Source organism: Neospora caninum, chromosome IX (genome assembly GCF_000208865.1).
Source record: "Neospora caninum Liverpool complete genome, chromosome IX".
NCBI lineage: Eukaryota > Apicomplexa > Conoidasida > Eucoccidiorida > Sarcocystidae > Neospora > Neospora caninum.
The window spans coordinates 340556-356236 of NC_018390.1; the positions used below are offsets into that span (position 1 = coordinate 340556).

A 15681-nucleotide genomic window follows, 5' to 3' on the forward strand; every position below is an offset into this window, starting at 1 on the left:
TATCAGGGGGAGCAGAGAATTCTTGCGGGCTCCTGTCTCATTTTCCTGTTACGTTTTTTGATATCCCTTTATCATGTTGTTCACTCTCGTTCTAGTAATATTGCTTGTCACCCTCTATTAGGGAATGTGGATCCGGGTCCTGTTGTCGTTAGGCTGTTTTACAATGGACGAATGCCTGTTTTTCCTCCAGGTGCCCACTTGTCAATGCAAGCTGCTGTTGGTTCGATTTTAGTCAAATGGAGTTGAGGGACCCTTGTCAAAGCTTGCATGAGGCTTCGGCGTTCAGTCAACCAATATCTGCTCAGAAGGCCATTATTGGCCTTCTGTCTTGATTAAGTCTTGTCTAGCATCGTCCGCTTGTCGGTGCCAGTCCTCAATCGCTTGTGAAGTGGTAAAAAACGATCCCTTTCCCACGCGGTTGGGTGCACAAAAATTGAATTCAAAGTACTCCCTGTTTCACACGCGCTTGTTTGCGGCTCACTATACACTCACGGCCTTCGCAAGGTACTATCTGCAGTAATGTGACCTGCGTTGTTTCAGCATGGGCTTAACCTTGCTCGCAATTTCCAATGCCACTACGAAACGGCTGCACTCCGATGCGAACATACGTTGAAAAAGATTTGTTGCGACGATTCTATCCAGTTACTGTTGATAAGGCTTTCCTCAGTTACCGTTGACGGTTCGAGGCCACGGTTTGGCAGCTTGAACAGGCAAATAGGAGAATTCTTGCAGCTGCAGAGTGCCTGACATTATGCAGCCACTCGGGATTCAGTGGCTCCTGGTTCCCCGTGTGGCGTTTCTAAGCCGGTGCATGTAGAGCTAGTTACAGTTGTTTATTATCATAAAGAACAGTGCAAGTCGAACGTCATTAAAAGTGGAGTCGTTAAAAATGAGACATCAGCAATCTGGAGGAGCTGCTGTATGCAGACCCTGGCATAACATGGGAAGTGATGGCCTAATATTGGAAGAGACGGGCTCGAAGCTGTGTAGTCAAAAGCGAGGGAGGACAGCACCAACCAGACGGCAGCAAATACAATTGTACGCCCCCAGTGTTGAACAGAGACGTTCACTCTGAGCCTGAATACTTTGAGAGACTTGGACGCACGAAGACAGCTGATACCGGAACCAGGATTCAGAGACACGGCTGAGGAGGCTGCAAGGTTGTGTTGTAGACACATTCCGGTAATTAGGAAACAGGGGTAATTTCACAACTGCCTAAGCACTTTGGGCAAGATTATTAACTAGCAACACAATGTCTGCTACGGAAATCACTAGCCCCGTGCTGAAATCGAGCTCCGGAGGTTGGTGTAACTTGGTCGACATGCGGAGTGAGCTGGCGAAAAAAATTTCTTCCTTGCAAAGATGGAGAACGCTGCAAGTCTCAGGCGCCGCTTTGAATAGAAGAGCCGTTTTTGTTCGAAACGAACGGTAACGCTGGAGGGAGGCGCAGGCACAAAGCGGAGGCATCCTAGAGCATGTCCGCCGAATGCTGTTGTACACTCATTGGACGCGAAGGAACAAACTGGCTTATTCAAGTACGAACGCGTCTGCCGTGGAAGCTTCAAATGCAGGGAAGAATTGCGACCATGTGGTAAGCAAACTAGCAGGGCCTTTGTCGAAAGTTCTAGACCCTGTGACCCTCAAACCTGTGGTGGCATCTGTTTTTTAATGAGGTAGCCAACTCACAAAACTAATAGTCGATAGCGACACTTTTGTAGATGCTTCGTCCTAGGTCAAGAATGAAGAAAATGCCCACCAATCTGCCGCCACAAAGCATCGAACTCCTTCCATCTAGCAGAGGATTCTTTCTGTGGAGAAACGCCTGCAACGTGGTTGACGCTCCCCTTTACCTATCTTCCCCAGTGTCCCCTACCAACCACTTCCACCCCCCCAATCTTTTGGTGCCACATGCAATATGCTCTGCTGTGTCCATCTACCTCCGGACACCCCGTCGACTTTTTTTCGGACGACGAGGGGCCTGTCGGTGCATCGATTGTTCGCACATGGAAAACAGTTTAGCTAGCGGTGAGACTCTGGACATTTGCGGTGCATTTGGGGGGACCCGTGGCAAGTCATGAGAGGATAATTCCTTGTTGAATCTTGAGGTCGAGCAAAGAATGTGACAAATATTTTCGCTACTGGCATGCAGGCTTGTGAATGCTTCTGGCCCGAGACGTGTCGAACGGGCAAGATTGCTTGATTCAGCCGTGTGCTTGTTGGCGGTGCGGCGGCCCCTTCACACATGCTAGGCTGGAAAATACGGCGTCTCAGCGTGAGATAACACCCAAAGCTTTTTTTTAGGCCGCAAGCGCTTGAAGTTAGAGGTGCGCTTTTTCCTGGCCGTTTGGCCTGTAACTATATCGTGTAGTGACAGCCGCGGGTTTTACACGTACGATTCGCTAGTGGCATCCTCGTTTATTCGGTTGCACTAATTCAACACAGAACACGGCAGGCGATTGCCCGCTTTATCATCGTTCCTAACAAATCGAAGTGGTTTCCTGTCAATTTCTGTCTCGAGTGAGTGCTCATGAATTAACAGGGGGTTTATGGTTATGGAGGACCGGAGCGGTTCTGACTTGACCAAGTACTGATGGCAGGCCACCGCAAGACGCCCTTTCCGCCACCCACGACTTCCGAGCTCGACTGCGATTGCTGAGGGGGAAAGGGTTGAGTACAGCTGGTGCCACTAGATGGGTGCCTAGTAGTTTCATCAAGTTTGGGTTGCCGCCGTCGCATCGGGGCATGCCGCGGACTTGTGACCAACCTCATCGTCCCCGGGGAAAACTTTCGGACCGGGGAGGTAACACGGAAGCATGGGTTCGTCTCCGGTGGCGGTTGTCCCGCAGCTTCAAGGGGGAAGGCGGTTGGAAGGGTGCCCGCTACGGCGCGATGAATCCTTGATTTCTTGCGGCTTCGTAGCAGCCCCTGCTCCGTGGCCAACAGGCACACACCCCCGCGTGAGCCAATCGGTTCATTTACAAAGGTACAACAGTTTCCTATTTTCGCATACATCTGCTGAAGAAAAGAGAAAGAACTCTCCAAATCACATCGGAGGTGCCGCCAGCGCTTCACTTCACTCGCCTGCTGACAGTACGCAGCTCCATTCTGCTGACCCTTCTTTCTCTTTCATGTTGTATTGTCGGCGAGCACCGGATCCGGGGCGGAGATGCGTCATTACCAGCATCGGCTACTGCAGGAATCAACGTCAGGTCAGCACAAGATCAACAAGGCGTCGAGATGAGCGAATTGGAGTCCCTGCAGAAGTATGGGGGCGTTCCGCCAAGAGTTCTCGTTTGGTGTCAAGATTTTTGCGGTCGCTGTTACTCCTCTTTTTTTTCACCATGCTTGCCATGGACACGGCTGTAGCCGTGCTACCTCGTCGGGCCAGTAAACAACCTCTTGCTGGACAGCTTGAAGTGGCCACGGATGGTAGCACTCCTTGGCACGCGCATGGGTTCTGGAGACAAAGGTCTACCTTCAGCAACGAGGAGCTGACGCCTCTGCATGACGCGCCGTCTTCTCTTCAAGTTTCCGAGGCACGAAGTACGTCCCAGCACCACTCTACTTTCACCTTTTCTGTCACACTACGCTTATCGAACTCCGTCTGAAACGCCCCATTGTTCACTTTCTTTGTTGTGCAAACCGTCTGTCTCAGCCGGCACGGTGGTTTTCTTTGATTCAGGGCTGAGAGAGGGTGCACTCGGCTTACTAATTCCAATCGTTTTGACGCTGTACTGCATAACGACGCGACGCTCCTAAGCGCCGCTGGCACGGCCTCTCTCCGCTGTGGAAACTTGTCAGTAAAGACAGCCGTGTGCCGATGGTCTGGCTGACACAGTCGGCCCTCGAGACTCTGTTTAAGGACACATGCGAGGTATGCCGACTCGCTATTTATCAAGTGTATTCTAGTGTTTTGTTTCTGCTCGCCAGGTTATGAAGGCCCCGAAGGCATGGCTGTGGAGCTGACCTGCGGCACCATGGTTATCAGCATCAAATCGGCGACCTGGAAAAGTAGCACTGGCGCGTGTCCGGCCGAACGTGACTGCCTAGATCAGATGCGAAGGCTCTGTAAGTGTGGACTCTCACCTCAGGGCACAAGGAGACTAAACGCCTCACCTGGTGGCGCGAGAGGACGCAGCCTGAACCCGTGAGATGGTGCAGATTCGGTCGGGGCGTCGGCGCTCTTCGGGGAGACTCGCGGGTTTTGGGCGTTGGCGTCAGTCTGTCTCTTGTGCTGGTCAGGGACCCAGCATCAGATTGTGGAGCCTACTCGCGTCTGCCTGCGTGTGGGCAGAGACGTGTGATTTCCCACTCGTGGATCGGGTGTTTGGCGGAAGGGACGAGGCTTCAGCTGTGCGCGACCGGTTCTGGTGTTGTGTGTGGCGGCTGCCTGCTCAGATGGGTCATGCACCGGGCACAGACGCGTTCGCAGCGTGTATATACACCGTATTGTCGGGTCGGTCGTTGCTTCGAATCGTACACACGCAACAGAACCCTTTCCTGTTTTGCCTTTTGCTTCAGGTGACGGTTTCTTCTCTTGCCGAGTTGTGCCAGTGGGAAGCGACTCAGCGAGCGCTGAAGCCAGCGGGATGCCTGCAGCCAAGGTATGGAGCTCGCCCCGTTCCGTGCCCCGGGGGCGGCACTCGACACACATGCGTTTCTGCCGGTTTCTCGTCAAGAGCCAGACAGAGGGAACGCCAGTCGGCTGCGCTTCGTGCAAAGGTGGAGGTTAGCTTACGCAACTAGCGGCGCCGCTGGTCGAGCGATAGGGCAGTTGTGAAGAGAAGCAGCGCCCAATGTGGAGGGGCGTGGCAAATGGAGTCCAGCAGTTGTCAAAAGACATGCACACCCGGGCGAATGCCCTGATGAACCGCATGCATGCTTGCTCCCGGGTTCTTTGTGCATTTCTTGCCATTCCTCTTTCCTTTGCTTTCTTATCAGTGCGGTGACGTCTGCAGCATGAGCGCGCAGCCTCATCGCATTATCACTGGCAAATACGAATGTACGTACTGCAGAACCTTTTCGGAGTTTTCTCGTCAGTCTACGCCCCGACGGCGTTTGGCTCGAACGCTGCCACGTGGCCTGTGTAAAGACACCGCTCTAACTCCGCTGAAAAAAACGACCTTTCTCCCGGGGAATATTTTAATTTTAAGCCCGCATTTTCTTCGTCGATTCGACTCTGCTGCTTTTCTTTCCTCTGCCACTGCATGCTGCTCCATGCCGCTAGTTTCTGGTTTGTCTGTCTCGAGAGCTAGGTTGGACAGTGGCGAAGCCGCGTGACTCTCGCTTCTGGCGCGGTCGACGTAGACTAAAGATTGACGGGTTACGGGCGGGGATTGTGGAGTAGTTGAAAGAGCAGGTATCGTGGGCCGAAGGAGGATTGGACCTCACGCGATGCATGCGGGACATTGTGTGTGTATGTGCCTGCACACCGCTCCTATGGAGCACGAGGCATATGCACACCCCAACTGAGTTTGAGTAGCGAAGGTCGCGGACACAGCGTTGCCTCTAGAGTCTTTATTTTCCGTCACGTCGACACCAGATATTCGCGTTCCTGAGCTCGCCCGAGGTCTCGTCCGTGTAGGTGTAAGACGTGTGCCTCGGGGGCAAGAGTGCTCCGTATCTGGGAAACAGACGGCGCCGCTGCTCGGATGCTGTTTGCTTTCAGGCGTTGTTAAAGGGGGGACCGACTCCTCGACGCTTCTTGATGAGCACTCTGCGGGTGCATCGACGACCTCTGGCGACGTAACATGGGACGCGATACAAGGTAGATGCTGCCGACCAGTCGTGTCAAACGAAGGGGGGCGAGAGCTTCACTGTTCCTCTTGTGTCGCAAACCAGGCTGTGTTGGAGCGGGTATGCCGTTCTGTGTCGTTCAGCTGGGGGTGCGGCACCAACAGCGAGCGAGATGGGAGGCGCTGGCGGCATTTCCGCGTTTATCGCAACGCAAGCGTCTCAGGGACTAAACCTGATCAGCTACACGGACACAGACTCTTCGGACAAACGGTACGTTTTCTTCCCCTTCTGAGACGCGGGGAAAGGGTGGGCGTCCAGCTGTGTCGCCCAGGCGATTTGCAGTTCAAACCATGTCGCGAAACGTCGTTTACTCTACCGAGGTAGTAGGGCCCCGCGGTAGTTTCGCCTGCCTCGCTTGCTGGGGCCAGTCGCGAACTCGACAGTGTCGATCAACGCTCCCTGCTCATGTTCTGGAAGAGCCGTTTTGAGCGACGTAACACGCGTTTGTGTTGCCAGTGAAGCCAGAGATGCGATGTCGACCCTCCGCCGAGCACCCCCGCCGGCGAAAACCTATTCACAGTCTGAACGCATGCCTGCACTGGGATAAATGGGAGCAACGTGGCTGTGCTGTCGTCGGGCGTTCCGGTGAAGCCAACGGCTCTGTACGCTGATGGATGTGTTTCCCATTTTCCAACCAGAACAGCGATCGAGAGCCTGGCTTCGCAGAATCCGGGAACCGCGGGTCTTCTTCGATTGAGCGCCGACCGAAAAGTAACCAAACTCTGGTTCACTCAAGGTAGGCTCGAGTTTTCGGCTGCACAAGAGGGTCCAAGTCTTGCGTCGCTTGTTTGGTTTTCGCTGAGGATCGGACCGGGCTCAACGGAGCATTTCCTTTCAGGAATGCCTGACTCGTCTCCAGCAGGTTGCACGGTCGTAGTTGCCGCCGTGGGGCATGAAGAAGGGGAAGCCTGTCGGTCTTTTGAAAACTCCGCCGTAAAGAAAACGATATGCGTGATTTGACAGCCACCCCCGTTGGGTCGGGCACATGCGATCGTGCGTCGCTGGACTCGTGTGCGCCTTCTTGAAAACCACCACTGCATGCTGTTGATCGATTTCATGTGCATCTGCATCCCGACGCGCGCACGCTCCGTGTATGGTTTTTGCCCAGGGGCGTTCGCAGCGCAGTTTGTCCCAGAAGGCACGAACCCGGCGGCGATTGTAACATTTGGCGTGCCGGCGTACGGCGGCCCCCCCCCCAACAACGTTCTATCGTCATGGGAGGTGCGAACCAGCCGCTGAGGCAAGGCCGGAGGAGAACCAGTAACCCCCCCCCCCCCCCCCCGCGCGCGCGAAATGCAGAGCACTCGCGAGATCACTCTGACCGACTCATGCGGCAAATGCGCCTCTCTCGTGACTGGGGCAACCGCAACGATCGCTTCGGAGAGTGTGCCTGCGGCGGCGTTCTCGCCTAGTGGTTTGTGTTTGCCGCTGTTCTCTGGATCGTCACAGGAGGAGTGGTTGCGCGAGACTGTACACGCGCGTAGTCGCGTACATACGCACACGGCAGTGGACATCTCACGAATTGGGGCGGTGTCAGGGAGAAGGCCCCGGATCTTTCGTCGAGCCGCCCTCAATCTGATTCTTACTTTTTCGGCTGGCCACTGTGCTGCAGCATGCAGATTTCGCATGCGGCGCTGCGGATACGTTTGCGATCAGCCAGGGCCTCACGGTGAGAGCGAGATGCGTTGCCCAGGCGCAGGAGCCCGTTCCGCGGCAGGGTCGTGGGGGCGCTACCTTCAGGCTCCGCGGGAAACTGGGTTTCCACTGGCGCGCGAGCTTCGCACACACGAGGCGTTTGCCCGAGGGACGTGGATGCCTTGGAAAACGGTTCAGGAACCCGAGAGGGTCGGAGCCTTCCGACTGGGATGTGCCTGCATGAAGCGCAAGCTCCCGCGCCAGACTGACTCTCGGGCGCGCAGTTATTCAGACGGCGTGCGATTCCGTCGCTCTGCAGCGCTCCAGGACGGGCCGAGAGACTCTTCTGCCGTCTGCACGCAGTTCCCTCGCCACGCCCGTTTTTCTGTGCACGCACGTGGAGTTCCCTCTGTCTTTTACGGGCTGCGCGTTCGTTGTTACTAAATCCGCTTTTTTTCGAACTCCGTGTCGCCCACAACTGTAACGCCGTGAGAGAGATTGCTCGTTGCTGCAAGCCTACTCCGGGTATCTTTTGAAGCACGTTCGGGGGAAAAAACTCGTTCGCAGGCGTGGCCAGCAGCGAATACATGTGCATACCTTGAGAGCTCGTTTTTCTGTTCTCGGCGCTCCATTCTTTGCAGCCTAGGCATACAACTGCGCCGACGTCCCAGATCATCTGCACTAACACTGCATCCGTAGCATGCACAAACTTGGACGCTGTGAACACCGCCATCCAGAAGAGTCGGCCGAAGACGGTCATGCTCGAAGGTAATGCTCCCCTCGCAGTCCACTGAGGCAGCTGTTGAGGGACGAGAAAAGAGAAGTGCTTTCCAGAGAACGCGTGACGACACGGACCCCGCTTCGGCGGGGTTTGCTTTTCAGTTCCAATTGCGCGGGAGCACTCCATATGGCCAGTTGAGCTTTTGTGCTCTGTAGGAATCTGTTTCTCCCCCGTTTTCCACCGGGTGTCCCACTCTTCCCCTGGGAGGCGTTGCTGTCCTTCATCCAGGCATCGCGTGCCATCGGGAAGGACGGGCGTTCGGGTTGCTGTTTGCCGACGGCACTGTCCTCGCGTTCGGCGATGCCGACCGGGGCGGGACGATGAGCGCAGAGGCACAGGTGAGCGCGAACTCTTGGCCGCGACCCTCAAGCGGGGAACTGGAAACTAGGGTTTCATCGCGCGAACTTGAGTCTTCTTGAGCAGGCTCACAGAAGCCATCCAAGCCCCGGCACATGAGTGGTCGGGTATCTGTTGCAGTCTCCCATCACGAGCGTACATGGGGTGGCCTGGAATGCTTCTCCTCTCGAACAGGACACGGCACACTCACGAACAGATTCACCTGCATTGCCAGTAGGGCCCTGCGCCTGCCTTTCCAACGGTCTTTTCTTCTTTTTAAAGCGGTGAAGGTACTCCGCGCTCGGTGCGAAGGCCAGTCTGGTTTCTCGCGGGCGATCGGAGCGATGGGGGATGCTGTACGCACTCCCTCGATGCCCCTGAGAACCCTGCCGAGGCGTGGGAGGAACCGGGAACGCGGGGACAGCGCCCCCTTTTCTGTCGTCTCTTCAGAAATCTTGTCGCGTCTCGATGCCGTTTTCCAGATGTAGGCTGTCCCGCATCTCCGGCGCGGTCATGGGTCGCTGCGTCTGCACTCTGCTTTGTTTTGTTTTGGCGGTGAACGCTCAGGGCGACCTCTCGAGCTTCGACGCCGCGCGCAATCAACGCGTGAAGAAAATTGTCGCCACACAAGGCGCCATGGCTGTTTTGCTCCTCCGAGGTTCGGTGTACGCGTGGGGACTCGACCAGTTCGGTGAGTTGCTCAGAGCACTTGTCCTCCATACATATGCAGCCGAAGTGTATCGCAGCTGCGCTGGCACTGCTACGGGGTGCGGGGGAGGTGGAGACTGAGGAACACAGATGAGCGGTTCAACGCGTTTAGCGGTTTCGGTTTTCAAAGGGCGTGAACTCGTGTTCGTTCCTGGGACGTCTTGGCCGGTGTTCTTTATCCGTGTCCGCCCTAATAGAGCGGAAAGGCGCAGTTGTGCGTGCGGTTAAGAAAGTCTCTCGCGTAAGAGGGGTTTTCTTACCTTTCAAAATCGCGTCGCCCCTAAGCATCCTCCACGTGGAACGCAAAATAGAAAAGCGCTCCGGAGCAACCCTACGCAGCTGCTGCCGGGCTATGCGAGGCGTGGCGAGACGAGACTCGCGCGTCACGGAGAGGCTTACCAAGGCGAAAATCGTGCTGTGAACTCGATGATTTTCTTCTCTGTCCGGATTGTGTCCGTGCTGGCAGGCGGCACGCTTCCTTCCCCGGAGCCGACAGGCGTAGTCGATCTTGTGAGTTCACGTTGACAGCGTTGCCGCAAATGTCCAGATCTAGAAGCCATGACCTTTGCACTTTGTCCGGCGTCAACTCGGAGACGTTTAGGCAGCCAGAGAGACGCACAACCTTCCGGTGAATATCTCCACCCCCTTGGTCAACAACGCAAAAAAACAGCAGCCGCACTTCCGGTGTTCGGGTGGTCACAGGCCAAGCTGTCTCGCGTCGCCACGTTTTGGGGGGGTGTGAAGCTGGGCAGAAACGAAAAGGAAAACAGGGATGCGTCGTGCTGCTGAATGTGGCGGAGACTGGAGATTCTCTTTTAGGGGCGTGCTACACACACTAGTGGCGCGAACAACAACCGAAGAGTTTTTCTGGGTCAATGCCGTTACGACGGATTTCCTTTTGGAGCATCTGGGGAAGCAACCCCCGGCGAGTGCGCTGTGCGGCAAGGTTTTGTGCTCTTAAAAACTCTCCCGTGTCTTCTCAGGTCGCCAACGACGTCGGCTTCGCCGCGTTGACTGGGGGCGGTTCTGTGGTCACCTGGGGGAAAGGCATGGTAGCGCCGAGTCGGCTCTCTGGCGTCGAGGTGAGCGAGGAGTCGCCAGAAACGGAACATGTCGGAGATACCTGTGTGCAAACAGGCGGAAAGGAAAGGGGGGACTTCCAGCGCTAGGTCCAAAGAAAAGGGTGGTGTCGGGGCGCCTTCACGTCGTGCATGCTGACACGTTGTGGGCACTCCAGAAGGCAGCCTCGATACGTGGACCAGCGCTGTCCAGTGCGTTCCCTGTCGGCCTCGCTGGGGGGTCGTGAATGACGCAACCGTTTCGCGAGTCAGAGGTTACGGCAACTAAACACGCACAATGTGAACCCCCTTGCAGACGAACGGATGCATCGAAGGGCGCGTCTGTGGTTTTGGGCCGCATGGGGCTGTAGAGGTGTTCGTGAGTCGCCACGGCCGCCTAGGACACTACTGGATCCCCTAGGACACGCGAAAACCAAGCACGCTGCTGGGAACGCCCTCCCCCTCACCGTGGTTTGCTCTGCTCCTGCTTCCCTGCTCTTGTGACGCCGTTTGGTCTGTCTGGCTTCCCTCAGATCAAGAAAATTGTTGGCGAGAAGACGTGCTTTGCGGCCTTCGATGCCAAGGGTGAGTGTGACGGCACGTTGGGGCTGCAAAACTGCGCCGACGAACAGGCGCTTTGGGTGGAAGTTAAATAGCAGAAGAATCGAACCTCTCAAAAACGCGGAAGGCTCCGATGAAGGGACCAAATGGACAGAGTCGCTCGGCACCTAAGATAAGAAATTGCGTGCTTGGGCGCACCTTTGGCGACCGACGTCTGACTGTCGTCCAACCTTTCCTGTTAGCCTAGCAGCCTGACTGACGGTTTGTTCCGAGGTTGTGCGGCACCGTGGGAAACACACTGCGCATTTCAATCCGTAGGGTTTTCCGAGTTGGTCACTTCCTCCGCCTTCAGGTGGTGTTTACATTTGGGGACTCGGAAGCAATGAAGGCGCTTTCTGCAATGAGGAATTTGTCGGACAGAGACCAACAATTTCGCAGAACTTCTCCGATGTGAAGGCGAAACTCGTTGAGGGTATTTCAGGTGAGTTCTAAGCCTCACGCGCTTGCGCGACTGAGTCGTCTTTTCCCTTTTCACCGTTTCCATCGAGAGCTTCGCAAACGGGTACGGCTTCTTATTGACCTGCGTGTGCGCTGTGTCCACTGGGAGGATGGGGCCGTGATGTGGAGGAACCGGGGCTTTCTGTGAAACTGCCAAGTGCACCGTCTGACTTCCTCGCAGGAAGGTTTCGGATGCATCTCCTGTACATTCGGGAGGATTCCCGCGCCACACACTGCGAGTTTGCGACTGCATGTGAAGAATCCAAGACTGTTTGTTTTTGGCCAAGTGCTTTGTTCCAGTTGATATCGTCCGAAAGCTCGACATACCAATCACATTTGATGCGGCAGCGGGGTCCGAACACTCGCGGCAGACAGCCGTCTGTGAGGTCTCCTGCATGGCCAGGGCGGCGTGCCAGGGCGCACTCGACCTGGGAGCCTTGTCCGTGCACTGCACACCCCGTATGTTTTTGTTGTCAGTGTGAAGGTACAAAACAGGGATACTGTCGGGGCAATCGTTTTTGTCTTGTGCACTTGCTGCAGTTGTTCGTTTCAACGAGCATGCGGCCATGGCGGTGAAGAAGCCTCCTACAGCGGACGGGTCTTGGGAAATTGTCACTTGGGGCACGGCAGCAAAAGGAGGTGACGTTCCCAGCTATGTGCTGTCGGGAGGCCGTAGAGGCGTGAAAGGTAGGTGGTTGGGAAAAGTTTCTTGATTCGAGTGGAGTTGGAGACGCGCGCCTCCGTTTCGTCTAATGCGTTTCTCGTGCGAGGCTTCCGCGGGAGGCTGTGCCATAGTCGACTTGAATGGCTGCTGCGGTGTGTTCCCCAGACGGTTTTTGAACAAGGCGTCTTCCAGGCATCAGTGTGCATCCAGCGGCGCTGCATGTGCTGCTCGTTTCCTCGTCAGTGTTTGAAAGTGTGTCGCGCAAAAATCTGTGCGTTCAGTTGTTGGCGCGTCCAAGTCTGCGTTCGCAATCGTCAGCACACAAGGCGACGTTTATGCCTGGGGGGATAAAGAAGGCGGAGGCGACGGATGGAACCAATCGTTTGTCTCTGGTGAGAGCGCCAAACACCACCTCTGTTGTGTCGGTGTTCACCGACTTCCTAGAAGACACTTTGGAATGAGCCGTGTATGTGTGAAAACGAACACTAGGGAGATTGTTTTCCGCGTTCTGGTGCCCGTCTGGTTTAGTCCTTTTGGACCATACACCGCACAGACCTCATCCACCAGCGACAAATGTGTACTTGCTTTTTTTCCCAACACCACGTCCTTCGCGGGCTTCTTCCTGCTGATTCGTTTATAGCACGAGCTCACGCCGGGGTCACGCTCAAGGCTTTCCCGGGTCATCTTCACATGTTCGTCATCTGGTGTTTCCTGCCGGTGGAAAAACGCTCACAAAGTCATCGTCCTCTCAGCATCGCCACAGCTGCTGTAAACGGCGTCGACTCTGTGGATAGCTCTTCTGAGTCTCACAATTGGCGTGCAGGTCGTGCATATGGACTGGTGTCGATGGCTCGGTCCTTCGTGGCGCTCCTCAACACCGGCGAGGCTTTCGCCTGGGGAGGAAACGGGCAGACCCTCATGAGCTCAGCTCGTAAGCGCCGCCGTCGCTGCCTACGCAACCGCATTCACGCTCAGGCTGGTTCTCGCATTCTTTCTTACGCTTTTTTGTCGAGACGACTTCGCACGCAAAGACGGGAGATGGCTCCAGGCGCAGGCATAGGGGCCCTGGATCCACTTTGCGGTGGGTTGGCCCTCGGTGTTTGTCTTTCTGTCGTGCCGTCCCGATGGGGAAGCGCTTTCGTGTGTCATCGTCAAGGTGATTTGTTGAGAAAACGCTTTTCGACCCATTCGCCGGCAGCTGGAATCGCTTTGGAAGCTTAGAAAAAGCCCTGTGTGTCGGCCAGAACGCGCAAGTAAAAACGTGCGTGACAACCTGTTGCAGATTCTCCTGGTAGGCGAGTAAACGACGTGAAATCGCGTGTAGTCTGGTGAAACCATCGATTCCCCATGATGTAGTGCGAGAATCTGGGGCTGGACAGCAGCCAGTCCCTGTATGGCGGATGCTGCAGTGGAACGCATATTCCTAACTTCCTGTTGAATTTTTTATTGGCGTTCTGTCAGCCTTTTGTTCGACGTTCTGCTGCAGGCCGCCAAGACCTCGGCAGCGTTGTAGAGTCTGGCCTACTCCGCGGTCTTTACGTCGTGGACGGCGTTGGTGAAGGGGAAATTTTCGTCGGCGTGATCGGGGTTCCGTGTGTCCCCGGAGAGTGGGGAGCTTGGGGAAGCTGTAGGAGTGTGTAAGCAATACACATGCATGCCGTTGCAGCGGGGTCTATAGGATCCACAGTCACGTGAACGGAGCGAAGAGTCGCTTGCTTTTCGATTTCGAGAATACGCGCAAGGTCGCAAGAGAGAGGTGAATTTCGACGGAAACGTTAATCCTGCGCCATGAGCACATGCAAGATGTGTGCCTGTTGAGAAACTTGCGGGCCTTTCTCTGGGTGTGAGAGAGGCAGGGAGCTCAGAAAATACGAACACTGCCTTGAGGCTTGTGATGGTCGCACACTCAAACGCGCGGGGCAGTAACATGGGCACCGGAGTGGATTTTTAAACATGTCTTCTTGCTGCGTGTCTCCGTTTGTGCAGCTGTGAAGGAATTCGCCAGCGCACGAGGACCGTCGAACTGGAAGCGTGGGGAGGCACGTGCGACTCCCCTTGTGAGTAGACTTTTTTACACACACCACAGCCGTATCCATGCACTTTCTGGGTTTGTCTGGCTAGCGCTGACTGCTTTACCAGAAGTCGGAAGCAAGAAAATGCTTGCGCTTCCCTCAAAGTGTGCGTTTTTGTTTTGTCTCCGCGATTTGGTTTCTCAGTGACAGAAGCTGGGAGCTGTAAAGGGCCAAAGTACGGAACGGATGAGTGTCCAAGTAGGTCACCTCTGCATTTCTGTGGACAGAGAGTGTCGGCAAACTCACTCAGCAGTGTTCTTCACCGTTAGTCACACGAGACTCGACAGGTTGAATGTGTGCATACTATTGTAAGCCGTGATCTAGCGAGCACGTCTGCAGGTAACTTCTGAGATCACAGGCGACGACAAAAAGTGAGGGATAAGAAGAGGACGCGCACAAACACACCGCAGCAGCCTGTCGCAAACACACACTGTCCCCGTGGCATCTCGCTCTTCTGCGACTCAGTGGTCGGCGTATCTCACTCTACGCGTGCGTCAGTGCGGTGAATCCGCAATCAAGCTGCAAGGTCTACGCGACTAAGATTTCGTCTACGCTGCGAAAACGCATATATAGTGTGGTGACAGCTTCTCTCCGATGTGCGTGTTGTTCTTGTGACGCGAAACCGTGGTGCATTCGTGTTTAAGCTGCAGCTTCGCATATGACAAAAATGCGTTTGCCTGCTGCGTGACTTTCTTTTTCCTCAGGCACAGAAACCGACGACAGCTCGTCGGAGACAGGCTTGTCTCTGGGAGTCATTCTTGGTTGCGCCACTGCGAGTGTGGCGATTCTTGGCGTCGTTGGTTTCATGACACACATGTGGTGTTCGGGCTCACGGGTTTGACGGAGCTTGGCGTCAAACGTTGTTTCCCTCTGTTGAGAAGCTGTCGCGGCTCCTGCAGGTCTAGTCTCCACCCCGATGATCTACGGAGGCTGGACAGGCACTTTTCAGTCGTTGTAAGCCGCGTGTCTTGATTCGAGGTCGCCAGGAAGCGACTTCTTTTGTCTACCAGTGGCATGACCAATGCAGCTCCACTCAAGCGCAACCAGCTGAGTTCTCCGGAACACGTTGTGAAGAAGTTTGTGCGCCCTGTGTTTAGCGTACTTTTTGTCACCGATGCGTTTCTGCAAATGAGTGAGATGAGTAATTCTTGTCGAGTTCACTCGCCTATGGGAGATGGGTAGTGCTCTTTTGGCCCGACGTCTCACTTAGTGAAGTATATTTGGGCGGACATCGCTTCTAGGGATCTGCGTTCAATAAAGTGTGTGATGCTTCTCCCTTTTGAGAAATAAATGCGGCCGACACGTCTCTAGTGCTCATGGGAACGACTCGACTCTTTTGTGATCTTGTTAAAGATAACAACTTCTAGGTGTTTTTTCCACCGCGGGCCTCCCGCTGTCGCCAAAAATGCAGCGCTGCCGGATCCACTTTTTCAGCGCGGTCTCACAGAGACCTAGACATGCGCGCGTCTGCGTCATCGAGCCCCGCAGTCTTGAACATTCCCGAACTCTTCGGAGCCCTTCCAGAGAACCACATCTGCCACCGTGGCCCGCAGGAGAGAGGCCCATCTATCA

General features: G+C 55.2%; 1 protein-coding gene across 1 annotated transcript; it reads left to right on the top strand.

The window, feature by feature from the left end:
• Positions 1–3341: 3341 nt before the first annotated feature.
• Positions 3342–14950, top strand: NCLIV_038730 (conserved hypothetical protein; the record flags this gene model as incomplete). Its single annotated transcript, XM_003880782.1, has 23 exons — positions 3342–3543; positions 3931–4068; positions 4522–4604; positions 4942–5002; positions 5669–5767; positions 5880–6006; positions 6435–6532; positions 6905–7017; positions 7409–7465; positions 8073–8199; positions 8441–8550; positions 9116–9239; positions 9723–9766; positions 10240–10338; positions 10848–10899; positions 11228–11356; positions 11914–12060; positions 12319–12429; positions 12861–12968; positions 13524–13674; positions 14024–14094; positions 14254–14307; positions 14814–14950. 23 exons carry the CDS (start codon positions 3342–3344, stop codon positions 14948–14950), a joined length of 2442 nt encoding a protein of 813 aa, XP_003880831.1.
• Positions 14951–15681: the final 731 nt, after the last annotated feature.